The 21,448-nt window shown below is 35.3% G+C and overlaps 1 protein-coding gene across 1 annotated transcript; it reads right to left on the bottom strand.

Annotated features, from left to right (window-relative positions):
• Positions 1 to 9,881: 9,881 nt before the first annotated feature.
• LOC108201312 (agamous-like MADS-box protein AGL62) lies at positions 9,882 to 10,253 on the bottom strand. Its single transcript, XM_017369607.1, has one exon. It carries the CDS (start codon positions 10,251 to 10,253, stop codon positions 9,882 to 9,884), a length of 372 nt encoding a protein of 123 aa, XP_017225096.1.
• Positions 10,254 to 21,448: the final 11,195 nt, after the last annotated feature.

Raw genomic sequence — 21,448 nt, 5'->3', positions numbered from 1 at the left:
CATCCCTGGAAACATCTTTGGCAGCCTCCTGAAGTGCATCCAGTGCAGTACGTGGCCTCGGACTATCAGTAGCATCATCCTCAGAGGTGAAGGTGAACTTCACATCAGAAGAACCCCCAGAACTAAACATCTGCTTGCGGAGCTCATTAACAAAACTACCAGAGCTACACTTCTCTGGAGTGTTTCCTGTCTTGCCCCCAAAAACTATATCTTTCCAGAACTGAAACTGGTTGGCCAAATCATCCATTTGCTCAGACAACAGCTTCTAACCCTCAACCAACTGTTTGTGATTAACACGGAGTTTATCCATGAATTCCATAATCTCCTTAGCAGAGAATCCCAAATCAACACACGTAGGAGCAACAGTAGGAGGTGGAGTAGCAACCGGAACCTCCATAACAGACAAACTACCATCTTTTTCCACCTTTAAATTTGACTGACTCAAACACTTAACATCCAAAATTTTTTTGCAGCAACAGACTCAACACCATCGAAACTGACACCAAACCACTCGAAAATTCAAGTCAACAGCAATCCATATGGCAATCCAGCAGAAGATTTGCCCTCAAGAACCCCAAGCATATTATTCAGAATTAAATCCCCAACATCAAATGGCTTCCCAGCCATAATCATAGACACAACAATAACATCTTGAGCAGAAAGATTTGATCTAGTACCCAAGCGAGGACATAGATTTTCAATTGACACTTTGAAAACGGCATGAGCTAAAGGCAGTATTTGGGTAGTAGAGGGAAATGTTTCAGTAGAACTCTCAACCCCAAACAAGATTTTAAATTGCTCTTTCACTTGAAAATCATCAAAATGTTTAAACCCTCGTTTAGTGTGAATAGAAACAGGGGAAGGAGGAGCTTGGATAATAGCATTCAAGAACATAGGTGACAGGGTAATTTTCGTATCCGAAACAAAAGACACAGTCTGACCGGATGGATTCACATGCAAGTTTAAATAAAACTCACGCACAAGAGATGGATAGCAATTTTTCGGTAAATCAACAATCAAAGATTCGAACCCTAAAGTAGAAAAAAACTTAACAACCCCGCAATTGAAGAAAGCCTTACCAGAAAGAGGCTTCCCAAGAATAATCTTGCGAGTAGCGATGCTGTTATCGGACTTCTCTTTGTCACTGGACTCAACCTTTGCCCTCTTCAGATCTTTTTCGGAGCGCTGAACACCCGACTCCTCACCACCACTGTCGGAATCCACAGTAGCGATGACCACATCCTCTTCATCTCTTAATTTACGGCCTGAAGTAGGAGTTCCAACCTTGATTCCAGCTCTGGTCTTACTCCTCATTGCAACTCGGTAGGCGATGGACGCGATTGTGATTAAGGTGTAGCGATTGAAGATGAGAGATGAAACCTTAACTGGTTGTTGTGGGCTTTTAAAGAAGTAGCTGTAAAGACTCAGAGATAGGATATATCTCAAACACTTTTGAATCATATTCGGGGGAGGATTTTTAGGAATAAATCTAGTTAGATTTATTTTATTTAAACAATTCATTATTTATCCGAATGTGATCTAAACAAAAGTAGTTACTGTGACTAATCTCACTTCCACTTAAATAGCGATTAGATTTAAATTCAAATTGTAATCTAATCTTTAAAACACATAGATTAGCACATAATCACGTAACACAAATTTTCACATAAATTCATATAAATCAGCACACAACGGATAGTTAATTTATGAAGTGAAACTAACAAGAAACTCTTGAAATGACCCTCATGCAAAAATAATTAACAATATGTAAAGTACTAAGAGTGAGCTGATAGTACCCGGATCAAGCTTATTAGCTTACTGACTGCACATCACACATGCCCAATTCCCTTCTCAGCACGACATATCGTTCTTCAGGAAAAGGTTTTGTGAAGATGTCAGCTAGCTGATCTGCTGTAGCCACAAAAATCAGCTTGACAATACCCTTTGCAACATTGTCTCTCAGAAAATGATGTCGAACATCAATATGCTTTGTTCTCGAATGATTAACTGGATTTTCTGAAATGTTGATTGTACTTGTGTTGTCACAAAAGATAGGAGTTTGCTTGCATTTGATTCCAAAGTCCTTCAATTGTTGTCTCATCCATAGCATTTGAGAGCAACAGCTACCTGCTGCTAAATACTCCCCCTCAGCCGTAGATAGAGCAACTGAAGTTTGCTTCTTGCTTAACCAAGAAACTAAGCTTTGACCCAAAAATGCACAAACACCACTTGTACTTTTTCTATCAGTTTGACTACCTGCATAATCTGCATCACTATACCCAACGAGATCAAAAGCATTTGTGATAGGATAGAATAAACCCAAAGTAATAGTTCCACTTAAATATTTAATTATTCTTTTAACAGCTTGTAAGTGAGAACCCTTTGGTTTTGCTTGAAATCTAGCACAAACACAAACACTATACATAATATCAGGTCTAGAGGCTGTAAGATAAAGTAAACTACCAATCATACCTCTATACATTCGAACATCAACATCTTTACCTTGCTCATCTGCTGTCAGCTTGCTGACAACGCTCATTGGTGTTGATTTCGCCTTGATATTCTCATATCCAAATCTTTTGTGTAGATTCTTGATATACTTGGCTTGATGCACATAAATTCCTTCTGGGGTTTGCTTAATTTGGATCCCCAAGAAGTAATTGAGCTCTCCCATCATTAGTAGATCCAAATATAATATCATCTACATATATTTGAACAACTAATATATCTTGCCCTTTAAAGATAGTAAACAAAGTAGGATCAATTTTACCTCTAATGAAACCATTTTTGATCAAAAATTCACTTAACCTTTCATACCATGACCGAGGTGCTTGCCTTAATCCATATAGCGCCTTCTTGAGCTTGTAGACACGGTTTGGATATTTTTCATCCTCAAATCCTGGTGGTTGCTTGACATAGACTTCTTCCTTTAGATATCCATTTAAGAATGCACTTTTGACGTCCATTTGATGTAGCTTGAACTTCTTGTAGCATGCAAATGACAATAGCATCCTGATAGATTCCAATCTTGCAACCGGAGCATATGTTTGATCAAAATCAATTCCTTCTTGCTGATTGTATCCTTGTGCAACAAGTCTAGCTTTGTTCCGAGTAATAGTACCAAATTCATCAACTTTATTCTTGAACACCCATTTGGTTCCAACAATTGAAGCATCCTTTGGTGGATCTACAAGTTCCTAAACATCACATCTTTCGAATTGATTGAGTTCTTCTTGCATTGCCATGATCCAATTTTCATCTTGTAAAGTTTCTTGAACATTCTTTGGTTCCTCTTGAGCTATGAAGGCAGCATAAGCACAAATGTTGGCTTGAGCTTTCCTTGTCTTGATTCCAGCTGATTTATCTCCAATAATCAACTGAGGAGGATGATTCTTCACTGTTCCAGTTGACTTTGGTAGATTATGTTGAGCTATGACCTCTTCATTCCCTGTAGTCTGCCTAGGAGGAGTCTGATCAACAACATTTTGGCTTGCTGATGAGGTTTGACCTCTGGATTCATTCAATGTAAGCTTTGACATCTTGTCCAAAGTTTCTTCAAGAGATGGAGTGGATTCTTTTGCCTTATCTCCTTCTGAAGTTGTGGCAGTTGACTTGTCAGCTTGCTGATTTCCAGTTTCCTGCACTGTCAGCTTGCTGCTAGTACCTGTACCTGCACATTCTTCCTCATCCCTTGCAAGATCATCAGTAGACTCTTGAAATGAAACATCAATAGACTCTTCAACAGTATGTTTAGCAAGATTATACACTCTATAAGCACGACTTGTTAAAGAATAACCCAAAAATATAGCTTCATAAGATTTAGAGTCGAATTTACCATCCCTATCAATGGTTTTGAGTACGAAGCACTTAGATCCAAAGACCTTGAAGTAGCTGATGTTAGGCTTCTTTTTCCTTAGCAATTCATAAGGAGTCTTGTTGAGAATTGGCCTGATAAGCAGTCTGTTAAGAACATAGCTTGCTGTGTTGACAGCTTCTGCCCAAAAGCTTCTTGGCAGCTTGCTCTCGTGCAGCAATGTCCTAGCTGTTTCTTGTAAGGACTTGTTCTTACGCTCTACAACTCCATTTTGCTGAGGTGTACGAGGTGCTGAGAACTCATGTGAGATTCCTCTTTCTTCCCAATAAGTAATGAAGTCTTTTTGGAATTCCCCACCATGATCACTTCGAATACCTACAAGTCTTGTATCTAGCTTGTTCTCAAGCAACTTGATTAGTTTCTCAAATTCACTAAAAGCACAATCTTTAGTACGCAAGAATAATACCCAAGTGAATCTAGAATAATCATCAACAATAACAAAGGCATATTGTTTACCTCCAATACTCTTATAAGCTTCGGGACCAAAGAGATTCAAGTGAAGAATCTCTAAAGGTTTAGAAGTAGATACCATTTTCTTTGCCTTGTGTGGAGTCCTTGTTTGCTTTCCCAATTGACAAGCAGAACATGTCTTCATCTTGACATACTTAAGCTTTGGTAATCCTCGAACAAGCTTCTTTGCTGACAGCTTGCTGAGATGATCCATATGAGCATGTCCAAGCCTTCTATGCCAAATTTCTGGATTATTATCCACAGCTGCTAAACAAACACCTGCCTCCTGTTCTTCAAAGTTCAAAGCATATATATTTCCTTCTCGTTTTGCAACCAGAGGAGTTTTGTTAGCACCAACAAGTATAGTACATTTATCCTTACCAAAGTTAACAATATGACCATCATCAAATAACTGACTTAGACTAAGCAAGTTATAAGTGAGACCTTTGGCAAGAATCTATAGTTCTCTTGCCAAGAATAGGAAGAGTTTTGCTATCACCAATTGTGACACGACCACCCTTCTTCATCTTCAAGCTTAGAAACTGAGATTTGTCTCCACTCATGTGCCTAGTGCATCCACTATCCAATATCCATTGATTTGGCTTTACTTTAGACACGAGACAAACCTACAAAACAAACACAAACAACTCAACGTTTTGGTACCCAAATTTTGTTGGGTCCAGCAGTGTTAGATGATAAAACATATAGAACATTTAGATCAGATTTCTTGATCCACATTTGGACCACTTTTGAACTCTTCTTCCATGTTCTGCTGGTCTTATCAGCATACTGTATCGGAGCTGTCTTCTGTCTGTTTCTGTTGTCAGCATACTGTCTGTGAGCTGACTTCCTTTTCCAGCTTGCTGATTGAGTATTCTTCATTGGACAATTATTAGCAAGATGGCCCTTCTTTCCACACTTGTGACAAGTCACCCAAGGCATGGCATAATTGTATGGAATGCCATTTTTCCCTTCATATCTCATTGATGATGTGGATGTAGAAGCTGCACCAATGCCTCCTTTATCATGAGACCCTTTAGCTTGTTTCATCATAGATTTAAGACTTTCTTCTCCTTGAACAAACTTTCCCATGGCTTTTCTTTAACTTCTTGCTCCAATGACTTGATCTTTTCAGCTTGAATAGATATTTCAGCTAAGCTTTGAGATTTGCTCAACTCGAATGCCTCCAAGCTTGCATCCTTTGCTTTAAGATCTGCTCTCAGCGAGCTGAGTTCCTTCATGAGTGTATCATTCCTTCTTTGGATTTGCAAGTTGTTTCCTTCAAGTTGTGAGATTTGTTCCTTGAGAGTAGCAATGATTCCACTACTAGCCTTGGCACTCTTTTCATTCAAGAAATCACCTATGACTTTCTTCAAATGAACATTTTCTTTCTCGAGCTCATAGTTCTCATTCTTCAGATCAATGAGTTCCATTATTGATAAACAACTCTTATCCTGCATGGTTAGTTCACAAGTAGTTGTATCAATAGTATGTAATTCAGAATTAATAGAGTTTACCTCACTATTAGTGTCCGTATCTGAATCCGTTGTATCAATTGAGCCATCGAGACCAGCAAGAGCCAAGTTCACCAACTCATCACTAGAATCATCAGAAGCTGACTCATCTTCATCATCACTCCAAGTTAGAAGTGCCTTGGATTTCTTTTTATTCTTGTAATCAGCTTGCTGTCTAGGCGGCTTTGACTTGTTTTTCAGCTTGTAGCAATCCCTTTTGAAATGTCCTTTCTTGCCACATTCGAAACATGCATCATCCTTTGGATCTTTCTTTGCACCAAAAGCTTTGCCCTTTTCTCGTTTCATTTTATTTTTCTTTTCAATCATTCTCTTGATTTTCCTGGACATAAGAGCTAGATCCTCATCTGATTCTGTTTCCTCATTTGTTTCCAGCTTGCTGACAGAAGAGTGTAGTGCAAGATTCTTCATTTTCTCTGTTGGCAGCTTGCTGCTTTCTGAGCTGTTAGCTTCAATTTTGGCTTCAAATTGTTCCAACTCAGCAAATATAGCTTGGTGATCCATAGTATCAATGTTGAGAGCTGACTCCAGTGCTGTGACCTTGGCACCATATTCGAATGGAGCTGCATTTAGAATATTCATGTTGATTTCCGATTGAGGAATCTTTTTGCCAAGTCTTTCAAGGCTGTTAAGAGTGACTTGGAATCTAGCTTGGCTTTCACGAATGGATTCTCCCTTCTTGATAGCGAAGCTTCCGAATTTTTTCATGAGCTTTCCGAGCTTGACCTTCTTTAGACCTTGTGAACCTTCATGATACGTCTCCAATGCATCCCAAATTTCCTTCGCTGTTTTGAGAGAAGAGACCTTGTCATATTCAGCTTGATTCAGCCCATTAATTACTGTACTCCTTGCTTTTCCATTGGCAGCAACCTTTGATAGCTCGTCCACTATGAGAACATCAACGTCCTTGACTTTTCCATCTTTATCAAGATATTCATAAGGACCTCTTTGCACAACTCTTTGCATTAGGGGATCTCTGGATAGATGAGCCTCCATTTGGCCTTTCCACCAATTGTAGTTGTCAGAACCCGTGAGGAGAGGAGCTCTAAAATCGGACTTTCCCTGAAAGTTATCAGCCATATCGATCGATACTATTCTTGTTACAGAAGTATTAGTACAAACCTCGCTCTGATACCAATTGAAATTACACACCTAGAGGGGGGGTGAATAGGTGTTATGGCTAATGTGACCGATTTTTACTTGTTACCGAATAGTTAAACTGTCACAGACAGCTGGCTGTTAATTATCAGAGTAAACAGTTAGCTAGCTAACAATGCAGATGTAATGCAAACAGATATAATCAGTAAGCTAGCAACACAGAGAATTTTAGCCAGGTTCGACCCCTAACCCTAATGGTCTACGTCCTGGTCCCCTACCAACTGGTAAGAGATTATATTATTAATCAATAATGTTAACAATTAAAATGATTCAATAATATAACTCCCTTTAACCCTTGTTCCTGTTATCAGCTTGCTGAAACCCCTGAACCACGAACCAAAAGTTCTCCAAGACCTATACTTCCCAAGTATACTGTTCTAGCTAACTAGTCCCCTTGTTCCCTTGTTTCACAAGCTGGATACACAGGAACAAACCTTTACACTTTGAACAATACAATGTATGAGTGTAATACAACAGAAACTATGAACTCAATATAGATATATAATCGTATATAAGTACTAGAGCTCAAGTAAAGATTTTGCAATGAAAGTGTGTTGTATTTCAGAAGCTTGATGTGTGTTCTTGTTTTTTACAAAACGGAAACCACACTCAAGTATATATACCATCATTCCAAACGGTCATAATTCAAAAAATCTCTAACGTTCTTGATTTAACAAATCTCACGTTTTATTTGCTTGAAAGATGAACGTTTGAACAACGTATATTTTACTGAGTAAAAGCATAAAGACGTTTGAAACAACTCAGTAAACGTTTGTTTATAAAACCATAATTTTGAAATCAAATAGGAGTAGTTTTAGATAAGATCGAATAAGAGATAAAAACTCCTATAAGTTAGGAAATCGTTTTTGTTTGAAATTCTTGTTTAAAACTGAGCTCTAATATTTATATAAGTCATATATAAATATTAAAGTCCTTACAAATCGATTCCTAATAAATCTCCTTGCTTTTCAACTTTGATCCTTATCCATTTGTTATTCTGTTCATGCTGTGAGCTTGCTGATAAGCCTGAATAATAATCTGTAAGCTTGCTGACAGTTGAACATAATACTGAAATGTATCAAGCTGTTAGCACAAGTATATATAACTTTGATAGCTCGCTAACAAGCACCAGTTTTATGCTATTAGCTTGCTGGCAGTGTGATCATCAAAACCTTGAGAGTATCAATTGTGTTCTTTCTTAAAAACTAGTTCACTTGTTTGTTCCTAACCCAGAAACGAAACCCCATTTATTGAAAGACCTTGGTTATCATCATACAACCTACCCTGCCATAATTATAAAATACATTGATACACTTGATTCAGTAACCTATACCCTTGATAAAGAATACCTAATTAGTAGAACTCTAATGCTAAGGTGTTGAAATGAATATTTGGTTTAGAATCATTAATTCTTATAGATTTTGAACCTTGGTTTTAAAATGAAAAATGATTCGATGTATTTGTTTTAAAAAGGGAATTGGATGAAAATGTTTTATGACCGAGGCGCCGGTCCCAATTGAATTACTAAAGGCCAAAGTGTGCCTAAGATCCTTTATATTTGAGAACTCGTATTGGATATGCGGGTTCGGAGCTATGTCGTGGGCTGATCACCCAGCTTAGCTCGTAGTGTCTTATCTGGTTCCAATTCCATAAAGGAGAAACTGTTTTGTTTAAATCATATTGTGTTGTATCATTATCTTGATATCATTGTTAGGTTTTACATACTGTTTGAATTATTGTTGGTTTGGATATTATATACTTGCTGAGCATTATTGCTCATTCTTGTTATTCCTTCTAACCCTTTTATCTAGGAATAAAGATGATTGACTTAAGACTGCGCATAAGAGAAATGATAGGCAAAGATTGCAAGTGGTTGAGTTTCAAGCAGATGGTCGAGTAGAGTATCAACCATGTCATTAAGACTAGATACAGTTGGAGTTCTGCAATTCAATTCAGTTGGAAATGAGATTTGTTTATTTGTTTATCAACTACTCTTCTTATCGAGGTTTAGCTGATAACGCAGTTTAATTTGTAATTAAATTTGATAGTTTTAGTTTCTGATTTCAATGCTGTAACCTGTATGCGATCCTCTTTTTAAGGGGTGAAATTGATTTTCATTTAAATCATTTTTTTTAAAATATCCAGTTTTTGAAATATTTGTTTTTACTTTCTTTCAAAAATACAGGGTTTAAATTGTTTTTTTTAGTGGCTAAAAAATACAGGTTTTAAATTATTTTTATTTACACGTGGCACCAGATCCAGACCCCCGGATCTGAGGGACGTCACACTTACAATTTGTAAATTTCATTCTCGAACAGAGAACAAAGTTCTCCCTCTGGTTCGGCGAAAAATATTTCAAAACCATATAAGATTTTCTGAACTAATCTATATCCACAATACTGTCCGCAGATGGTTTCTTCTGTGGCCTCGCAAAGAGCACCATTTCCCCGGCCCTTCGCACATTCTTTTCTCTTCTTCTTCATATAATAAAGAAATTAACAATGTGGAAACTTAAACTTATACCAAATAGATCGATACAATCTGGACCACTCCCACAAGTTCTTATACTTCAGTTCCTTCATCACTCACACACCCCTAGTTGGGTTCTCTAATATTAATTGTTACACAATGGGATGTCCACATCCATGCCCCGGATTAAATCCATTTGGTGTCATGGAAAGTCCAGTGCCAGTGCTACACCCAACGAGTGCCAGTGCTTGCTCCATCATCACAAGCTTCTGAGCTTGTGTGGCGACATTTCTCTTCTGGTCCCTCTATTTCTCTTTTCAACATACCCAATTGTTCAAATCCAAGATCATCAACCGGGGCCTCCCACCAGACAATGTCTTGTCCTTGCTTCCTCAGTTTCAGAGCTCCTTCCCTCTTTGCTTTTGCTCCTCCAAATGGTTAAGCAACTTAAAGAGTGGGGTGTTCAGTAGACGAGCCCTTGCACTGCCAAGAGCCTGTACAAGTTGAAGGCTAGTCGAATTGGTTGGACTAGGGTTCTGAGCATCGAGGAACTTATCAAAGATTTGTTCCACATTTGGATGTCCAAATGAGAACACTCTTTTCCCAGGAGAGAAGACCACGATTGCAATCACTACACCACAGAAGGTGCTAAGCTCACTAGCTTTTTTGAATAACCCAGAACGCCTCTTGGAGAATGTAACCCTGAGATTACTTTCCTTGCTCATTTTCGCCATAACAATCTTTTGGCGACCCTTGCTCTTTGTTTCCATGTTTCTCTAGCCTTCTTAGTAGTTACAATAAAATGGAACAGCAGATTATAAAGGGATCTACCCTTTGGGTAGGTTCACTATCGGAAAAAGCATGTAATTATTGGTGTCAATATTTCATTCTATTAGCATTTACAAACTTGCACTGGGAGACCATGTGGTAATGGTTCAAATGGAAAAACATAATTCATTTGTGGAATTTTCTTGTAAAATTAGTATTTATGAGGGATCTTTTATTCCTTTTTTGTGTCCAATGGAGTTCTTCTGGTATTCAACAAGAATAAATGACCTCTTTTTCTAATATAGGCCATACTAATAATTCTTTTTTTGTCCAAATTTTTTAAAACAGAAAAACATATGATTGGCTTCTTTCTCAAAGTGTTTGTATAATTAAAGAAAAAGTCAATTTTTTTGGTAGTAATTATGAATACAAAAAAAAAACTATACAAAATCGATAATCTATCATAAATTCTTAAAATCAGGCATTAAACTTCTCTTGCCATAATACATAAAGTTTTGAATATCTTTTCAAAAAAATCAAACTAAAAGGTATAATTTAGTTTATTATTTTTAGAAAATCTAAATTTATTTGAAAACATTGATTAATATATTAACCGATATTATGGACTAATTTCACCATTTATTATGTATATTTTTAAATTTGTTAGTACTCAATATTGGCCCAAAATGACACACCATAAATCTCAACTAAGAATGTATTTGTTAGGAATCAATAATTTTGATGATAACATAAACACTTTGTAACATGTTCAAATTAGAATCTTTATCATTTTATCAGTTGTAATTGTTATGTTACTTATCTTGAGAATTATCAACCGATGGATAAAGTAGGATGGCCAATTGTAAATATCCAATGCCATGTATTTTTGTCTAGGTGAAGGATATTCAACTGATGAGTGATAGTAATTCAACTGTATACTACGTTCGACTGATGAAGACCAAGTTTTCAACTGATGGGAATGGAATAGTGTTTGATCGATTAAAGTTTGTAATTCATTCGATGGATGAAGGAACTTTCAACGGATGAAGCAAGCAGCCATTGAAAGTGACTAAAGCTCAATTCTTACAAGTTACATGGATCGAATTACACTAAAATGGAGATGGAAGCCCATTTGGGACAATAAAGAAGAACGAGAAACATTCTTAGTTTATGAAATGCAATCTGGATCAAATCAATATTATGGTCAAAGATGAAGACATCCCAGACGACATGCAAAAGATAAAGTTGTGCAGCATAGTTTACATTAGAGTGCAAATTTTGTATTTTAGTTTAGCTTTGTAAAGTTGGAGTATATAACCAAGTTAGTAGCATGAGTTGAACTTGATAAAATATTCTTGTAAGAAAACCTGAGTGTTAGAAACAGTTTGAGTGTTGAACCTGCAACTGTGAGAATTGTAATCAATCCACAGATTCTTCAATATAAAATCTCACTGTGTTTTTACTGTTCTGCTGTTTTTGTGTTATTATCTTGAATCTTTGAACTTTTGTAAAAGATTGTATTCAACCCCCCTTCTACAATCTTTCTTATAGCTAGTTGGTGTAAATTAACAATTGGTATCAGAGAGAGGTTCCCAACAAACAGGGAAAAAGATCAACACAACTAACGAAAGATGGGAAAGAAGGATGATGGAGTTAAGATTCATGTTCGTGACAAGGACAATTACTTTCAGTGGAAAGTAAGGATGCATTTGCATTTGATGTCAATTGATGAAAGCTATGTCAACTGCATAGAGAAAGAACATCATGTTCCTGTGAAGGTTTGCACCAGTATTGGAGCTGATGGTGAAGACATGGTAGGCAAGATGATTCCTAAGCCTATCCATGAATATTCTCAAGAGGACACTGAAGAAGTGCACAAGGATAAAAAGACCATGAACATTTCGTTTAATGGTCTAGATCAAGAAATGATTGACAATGTAATTAGCTGAACAAGTGCCAAGGATGTTTGGGACACCATCTAAATAATCTGTGAAGGAAATGAGCAAGTAAGAGAAAAAAAATGCAGTTGCTGATTCAACAAGTCATTTCATTTCAAAAATGGACAAAGTCTGAGTGACACATTTAACAGGTTTCAAAAGCTATTAAATGGTCTGAGACTTTATGGAAGAGTCTACCAGGTTAAGGATTCAAATTTGAAATTCTTGAGGAGGAATGGAAACCCATGACAGTCTCCTTGAGAAACATTCAAGAATTTAAAGATTATACTCTTGAGAGACTGTATGGAACCCCGAAGACCTATGAGCTTGAAATGGAACAAGATGATGAAATTGAAAAAAATCAAAAGAAAGGAAACTCATCTGTGGCTCTTGTTGCATCTGGTGAAGATTTGATCAAGGATAAGGGAAAATCACAAGCTGAAAAAACTGAGAAGTTGGTCAAGGAAGAGAGCTCAGAATCAAGGAAATGAAAAACAAAGGTAAAAGATGAAGCTGATTCTGGTGATGATTGATCAGCATTTGGCATTCTTGTCAAGAAGATTCTCAAAATTGAAATTCAAAAAGAATTTTAATTCATCAAAGCCATTCAAGAGCAATCCCAAGTCTGACAGAAGCATGGTGGACAGGTCCAAATTCAAATGCTTCAACTGTGGGAATGCTGGTCACTTTGCCAATGAATGCAGAAAGCCTAAAGCTGAGAAGAGGTCCAATGAAAGTGTGGACTACAAGAAGAAATACTATGAGCTTCTCAAGAAAAAAGAAAGGACATTCATTACAAAGGATGATTGGGCAGCTGGAGATGATTCTGATGAAGAGGAGTATGTCAATCTTGCTCTTATGGTCAACTCCACAGATCAAGAAGAGAACACTGCAAATAGCAGCCAGGTATTCACTACTAACTTAGTTGAGTTAACTAAAGATGAATTCAATGCTACTATTAATGAAATGTCTACAGAATTATATCACTTGCATGTCTCATTAAAATCTCTCACTAAGGAAAACAATAGGATTAAGGAAGCAAACAAATTTTTCAGAATTGAAAGTTGAGTGCCAAACAGCCAAAGATGATCTTTTGGTTGTTTTAAAAAGAGAAGAAGTGATCAAGAAGCAGCTTGATAAGGAACAAGAGATAATTTCCAGATGGAAATCTGGAAGAGATGTTTCTGCAAATATAATCAGCATTCAAGGCAGAGAGACTTTTGTTGAGAATGAGTGCAAGAGAGACAAGAAAGTTCTTCAGATCTCAGATGCGAGTTCAACTGATGAGAACACGGATAGTGATCATCCATTGAAAACTAAAAGTTTAATGAATGAAAGTTATCCGTTGAAAAAACCTCATCAGTTGACAAGAAAATTCTCAAGAAGTTAAACACACTACTAGAATTAGTGCCTACGACATCGGTGCTTAGACATCGGTTGATCGGTCGACCGATGTTAAGGTAAGTTCAGACATCGGTTTTTTTAATCGATGTTATCGTGAAATTTACACATCGGTTGGGAAAATAACCGATGTTAATACTCATTTAAAAAAAATTAGAATCGTATAGTAGACATCGGTTGAGAAAATAACCGATGTAGATTTGTATTAGACATCGGTTAAATTGTTAACCGTTGTTAAAATATATTTTTAAAAAAATGAAAATTAAACCAACAGCTTATTTCGATTCCCACACTTAACCAAAATTATTTCCCCCTCTTTTCCCTCCCGACACTTAAACAAAACATTTCCCCTCCCTCCCGACACATTCACTCTGCCTCCTCCCTCCCGACACATTCACTCACCCTCCTCCCTCCCTCCTCAGTCCGTCACTCAGCAACCACGCCGCCGCCGCATTTCTGGTGCCTCTCACATCTCTCACATCTTTGCGCCTCTACAAATTAAGGTTCCAATTGAACTCGAAATTGGATGAAGCATTAGATTGGTGCTTCGAGAACCCATATTTCTCGACCTCAAGCACCAAGTTTTGGGTTTATTTCTTTCAAATTAGGTTAATTTCTACTCAGGTCTTGTTTTCACTAATTTTTGGTTTTTGATTTTTGAACAGATATTGAGGTTTCGAGGCTTAAAGAGCTTGAATAGTTTACTGAGCTTGAAGAGCTTGGATAAGAGGTACTGAGCTTCATCCTTTAGATGTGCATTTAGTTTGATTTTTATGTAAATTTTTTAGGGTTTTTGATTTCACTGTTATTTTAAGGTAATTTTAATAATGTAATTTTGTTCATTTCAAGTACAAGTACAATTATAGGAATAATTTTATATTTTAAATAAATTCAAGTACAAGTACAGTTATATGAATTCAAGTACAATTATATATAGGAATAATTAAGTACAAGTACAATTATAGGAATGATTTCATATTACAATTTAAGTACAAGTACAAAATTACTGTTTAAAATATAAATCTAATTTATATACTAACCGCTATAGCCATCGCCCCTGGCGTAGTATAGACCAAAGGCGGGCATTTCTTCCCCTTGCTAGCCTCCCTCGCCTTCCTTGAAGCTTTTGTTGCATGGGTCCTTTCCCACAATTCGAGGCGCTTCGATTTCTTCTCCTTTTTTGCGCCGTCATTTCCTACAACAAAGGGAATATAATTAACCACAGTTGTTACATTCTTGATTTATTAATCAATTAATAAAGCGTGTTGCATTATTAATTCATTAAGAAATATAATTGAACTTGATTACTCCTAAATTGTACATTTAATATGTTTTAAATTAGCATTTCAATAGCTTCAAAAGATTTTGCACCTGTAGTGTGAAAAGTCTCCACTTTTTCTCGATTTTGTGATCCAACCTTGGACCGATGCTTGTGATTGTCACTATCCCAATATTTCAACAGATTTTCCCATAGAGGGGGTTGAAAATACCACGGCCTCAGATCTTTTGCTGACTTTCCAGTTTCCTTCATATTTCTCACCAAGCGTCCCTTCTCCTCATTCATCATTTTCTTACATGTTTTTTTCCCGTGCTCCCTGATACTCCAAGTGGCCTTCGTCCGACTCTGTCCTCTCAAATTTTTGTAGAAGCACTGAAACGAAATAAAGAACATGTTAATTATATATATAGCAAGCATGTATACAAGGAATATATGTATGTGTGTGTGTATATATAGACGATGTAAAGAATAGAAAATTAAGGTACACACACACACACACACACACACACACATATATATATATATATATATATATATATATATATATATATATATATATATATATACCTTAAACTCATTTACAACAACATCCATCCACTCCGGTTTTTTTTGCTATAATATCAGTATAGGTGTACGTTCCAACAGGCCAGTGATCACGAAGTATTGCAAGCAAAGTCTTTTTTGCTTCGTCATCAAAGATATTGTACAATTGATGACAAAAAAAAATCTTATGAAGAAATCCAAAAAAAATACAGTATAAAGCATATTGTATAACTCTAACTAGCTAAAAATGAAATGATTAAGTTAAATTACCGCCCACCATGAATGTCAATCCGGGTAGGTTTTTTAGGCAGCTCTTCCCCGAACCTTCCGATCGAATTAGTTCTGGGCCTACGGATTAAAAAAACAAATGCAGTTTGACTTTCCGCCCGACTTTGCGGAGTAGCTGGAAGTGTTTGATCAGCTTGATCAGTTGGAGTAGTTCGTGGTGGGCTTTGATCATCAGCTTGAGTTGGAGGAGTTGTGGTGGGCTTTGATCATCAGCTTGAGTTGTAGAGTTGTGGCGTTTCTTGCCACGAGTCGTACAACCTTGAGAAACAGCGATATTCTTTTTGCCTTTGTCTTTTTTTGGTGCCTTAGCCTAAACATGAACAATGACATATATAGTTAGTCAACTTATGTTAGTCAATGAAACAACCACTGCAGATTCATAGCTAAACAAAATGATCACAAGTATACATACTAGTTGAAGAATATGGAAAGATAATTACATGTGCACTTAAAATTTTGATAAAACCATCAACTGAAATTAATGATCATAAGATATATATACAAGTTGAAGAATATGGCAAGATAATTTAATTGAACGTAAAACAAGCAATTGAAGTATATTAGTTAAAGCAAATTACTACGACTCTGCTCAGTTTTAAAACAGAACTCAGACGCGACTTGGAAATCGGTAAACGAAAACAAAGTAGAAGAAAACTCATGAATCAGAAAGTTATTAACAGCAACTCGAAAAAATAAATCAACCCAGTTAAAGAAACTAAGTTAAACAATCAGCAGCAACTCGGAACTCAGCAAAGAACAACACACATGAGCGAAACTTAAGCAAGAACTCGACATAAAAACTACAACTGAGACTCGACTCGGGAATACAGAACAACCAAAACTCAAGATTTCAAAATCAAAAGAACAAGCAGCTGATACAACTATCATATATATTCGACAGAATTTAATTGAAATCAAAATACAACCGTAACACAACGTCAACAACCCATCAATCGACCCATTAACCTGGCTCAGTGCTGCGACTCAGCCACGCAGCAAAACTAAAAACTGGACTCAAACTCGGAAACATACTTGTGCAGGTAAATCTAAAAAAGATGCTAAAAGCCTAAGACTCTAAGATAACAATCATAACATCACCCATAAATCAGAGCAAGATACCACTGGTTCCAACTTGTTGTCTCATTACGTGCACAAAACACAAACACTACCCATAAATGCATGCGGTTACCATAAATATATATACAAACACAAACACAAACACAAACATAATTTATATCCAAAATAGAGATAAAATCACAACAAGATACAAAACAGAGAAAAATGGTAATCAAAGCAAGATAGAAACGGAGCTACAATTGAGCCAGATTAAAGAAACTATAAACATATATAAACCTGATTAAGCAAAAAAGTGAACAAATTATAGAATATTTTTTTTCGAAACCTGTAAGTCTAAATGTAAAGACAACCCTATCTGTTACATAGGGATGATAACTCAACAATAGAACAGGACATGTAAATAACACTACGCCTGCTCCGGAATCAGAAGATACGAAGACAAAGGTTGAAGAAGCCATCTACATTCTTGAAGGAAGAAGTTCACTGGAAGAAGTTCATTAATATGTTCATGCCTCAGTGAAGAATAAAGATTGAAGTATTCAAGATTGTGGAAGCAATGAAGATGTTGTCCAAGTACTCGAAAGATTTCAGTGCAACCCCTGAAGCAAGATATTTTTATATATCTTGGTTGGTTATTTACAATCAACAATTGAAGCATAAACTAATTAACCCGGAACCGACTGATCAATGTTTGGTACAATGTTTAACTTCAGTGTTTGTCGCTTGTGAACCAGACCAGTGCACTAAGCGTCAGCACGTACTAGTTTTGCAAAGTATTTATCGATCGAAGAATTGATCCAGTTATATCAAGTCATTTGTTCCACAGCTAAGCCAAACCAAACATCAGCTATGCCAAAGTCTCTGCTCAAATCCATATGTCAAGCTTCCACACAAAACCATATCAGGAAGTGACCTATCTTTTATATGTGTGCACTTATATATTTGTATATGTACAAATATATTTATATATATGTATATATGTATATTTAATTAAATATAATATATATAATATATATGTATATATGTTTTTTTTAAAAACATATGTATATGTATATTTATATGTATGTATATTTTAAGAAATATATATGTATATAGTATATGTATTTATATTTTACATAAGCAATTATATAATTAATTGTATATATACATATTATATTATGTGTATAAATATATTTATATTTAGAGAGAGCTATATATATATCTTTATATTTATATTTATATTTATATTTATATTTACACATAGTTATATGTATATTATATATATTTAAATATATGAGAATATATTTAAATATATGTGTATATATATATTACAATATGTTTATATAAATATTATATATATGTATATATTTATATATACTTTTCTTTATATATTTATGTTTATATTTATATTTATAAATAACTATATATATCTCTATATATATTTATATATATATTTACATTTGTATTTACATATAATTATATATTATATATATTTAAATATATGAGAATATATTTAAATATATGTACATATATTATTATATGTTCATATAAATAATATATATATGTGTGTATATATTTATATATACTTTTATTTATTAATATAATTACAACATAATATTATATATTATATACATTAGCATGCATGGGATGATGTCATGTGTTCTCAACTAGGGTTTCACACAACATATACAGGAAGGCCACTGGATGGCGCCACTTGCGACGTGAATGAAATATTCACCAAGGCACTTGATCACAGTGTGCACTGGAAGTGTGTAAAGCGCGAATTGACTTATTACCTTGGCAACCTTGCGCCACCAACTGGAAGTACTGGGTATGGACACACTGGTAATACCCTAAGTTGCGCTTCATGCTAACAGGGGGTTCATTAGCGGTACCTACTGTTTATTCTAAGGCAGAACACCCTCTGTATACTCTTGTATATACGCAGCGCAACTTCTCTTCCATTTAACTAACACTGGTAACCAGAGTGCTTTTGTGTGATTAAGCTAGCGTCAAAAGTGATGAATGTGCATAGGCTAACTCAACCATAGCAGCGCAACTTGGTTAAGTTAACTAAGTTGCGCCTGGATATCTCTGTACACTCATACCTGTATATTTGAAGTACTAGGAATATTGGTCCAAAATGACACACCATAAATCTCAACTAAGAATGTATTAATTTTTTAATTACATTTAGTTTTAAAAATTGTTGAAAGATTTAACTTACCTAAGAATATGCTATTCATCTCATGGAAATAATTTTTATTTTTTGTTCTTTTGGGTCCAGATTTATGATTAAAATATTATACTTTGAGGTTCATGGTAAATTTTGCTGTCAAATATACTTATCTATCAAAGTGAAAAAACTAATTTCTGTAACATGCATGATTTTATTGTTTGGGAATTTTGTTGTAATATAATTAAAAATATATATATAAAATAATGGAACTTATTTATAAAAATACGCCCACAAAAGAATCTACATGTACCATGAGGTATTTGTGAAGTTTTTTGTAACCTATAAAATAAAATAATGAATTAGCGGTAATAAATATTGTTTTCTTTTTCAAAATATAGATAGTTTTTGTAATGTAATACTAATTGATTAGAGTGTAAACATGTTGTGTTCATCAAACTATAATTCTTTTATTTATTAACACACAAGGTAATTGTGCTAGTTCAAAAATTTATTCTAATAATGCCCCTCAAAATGGGAGGTGGAATTATATGTTTGTTGTTTATATATTATAATTATTTTTAAACATTCCAAGTCATTATCTTATATTTTATGACAAGTTAAAATGATGGGTAAAACCATTAATGGCATGACTTTATGTGCAAAATTATGAAAACGTTTTTTAAGATAGTATCAAGGATGTGGGCAATACAATTTATCTTATATTTAACAAAATAATTATTTATTTTTGTCACATATCATTAATGTAATTTCATTTTGACATTTATTCCTATACTATCAACTTTTGTTAGTTTTACAAAATATCTTTTCATGAGATCTCTGTCATGAAGTGTAAAAGGGTTTTTTCTAATATTGACGGGCTTAAAACCTTTCTATTTAATCAAACAAAAAATGGCACGGTAAAGTAGAATATAAAAGAAAACAACTTCTCCCAGTTTCCCAAGATCCTCATTTGTAAAAATCTAATGAAAGAATGAAATCCTTTGATGCATGATACAAGACACTACATAATTTCCTTTTGCTTGACTTATCTTAGCAGAATAAAGATTTATGTGGCAATGAGTGCCTTGGGTATTCTTGACTTATCTATGTAGGATGAAAAATTATGTTACATTGTGCCACTTGATTGATGATTGGTGTCTTGTAGTGTCATACAATGTAAGACACCATTGAGTTTTTATGATGCATGATCACAAGACATGATATGATTCGATTCAATGTATTTAAGTTACGTATATTGAATAAGCAATTATATTACATGATGTAGTAGATTTTGTTGGAAATTAGTCTAAACTTGTTTTTAAAATATTATTAAGCAGTATTGTAGTGTCATAGAGTAGTGGACGGTTTCCAGCAGTTGTTTGAGTTGTGGAGTGTTTGTTGGATGCAGGTAGTAGTTCCTAGTTTATAGGCATTATCTCTGATGTAGTTGATATATATTTCACTCGTTGAGCAGCAATAAGAGAAAGCTAGTTTCTCCTGTATATTCACTCTTCCGCTAATATCTTATAAACCTTAATGCTTCACTTGGTATCAGAGCCTGGTGTTGAGGTTTTGTACGCCTAAATATCAACCCAGACACACAAACATAACCATGGAAATACCCAAGAAAAAATAAGGCCATGTGGGTTTAAGCTATCCGATGCGAACGAAAAGTAATTATACAGCATGGTCCCTGAAAATGAAGTTTTCATCATAAAGGCGCAAGGTGTTTGGGGTGCGAGCGAAGGAGACCCAAAGATTGCTGTTGATGAGAGGACGGTACAGATAGCTCTTGCAGCTATATAGAAAGGTGTGCCATAAGATGTACTGCTGACTATTGCTGAGAAAGATAGCGCAAAGGAAGCTTGGGAAGCCATTAAAACGATGAGTGTAGGGGCAGAACGAGTGAAGGAGGCTAAGGTACAAACGTTAAAGGGAGAGTTTGAGTCTCTTACCATGAAGGAGACAAATAACATCGATGATTTTTTTATGAAGCTGAGCGGGATAGCAACCAACATACGGGTTTTTGAAGAAGTCACTACAACAAAAACAGCATCAGACAACGGTTTTTGCCCGTTGTCTGATGCCCAAGAAAACCGTGGTCTATTGAGATGCCGTCTGATACGCACCTCAGACAACGGTACGTACCGTTGTGTGAGATAAAGAAACACAACGGCTTATAGTTAACAGCATGTTGTGTTACACCCAGAAACAACAACAGAACCATTTAAAAAGTGTTGTTATAAGCATTTCATAACAATAGTCATATTTGGGATTTGTGTTGTTAGTGGGACTATCCACAACATTTTAAGTGGTTAGATTTACTTGTTGGTAAGAGTATCAGACAATGGTTTAGATTTAGACAATAGGTTGTTTGTAGATTTTGAGACAACGGTTTTCTTTTCCTTTTTCTTTTGTGTTTAATTATGTCAGACAATGGTTTCTTATTTGCCAGTTTGTTGTCTTTTACATATTTGGACAATTATTTCTATTTCATTGTGAGCTTCTTTATGA

This window comes from Daucus carota, chromosome 9, assembly GCF_001625215.2.
Source record: "Daucus carota subsp. sativus chromosome 9, DH1 v3.0, whole genome shotgun sequence".
In the NCBI taxonomy this organism is placed as follows: domain Eukaryota; kingdom Viridiplantae; phylum Streptophyta; class Magnoliopsida; order Apiales; family Apiaceae; genus Daucus; species Daucus carota.
Note: the sequence above shows the minus strand (reverse complement) of the source record. Positions and strands in the feature narration are given on the sequence as shown.

Excerpts from the sequence above, each read along its gene's own strand:
- LOC108201312 (XM_017369607.1), bottom strand. The coding sequence starts at position 10,253 with ATGGAAACAAAGAGCAAGGGTCGCCAAAAGATTGTTATGGCGAAAATG.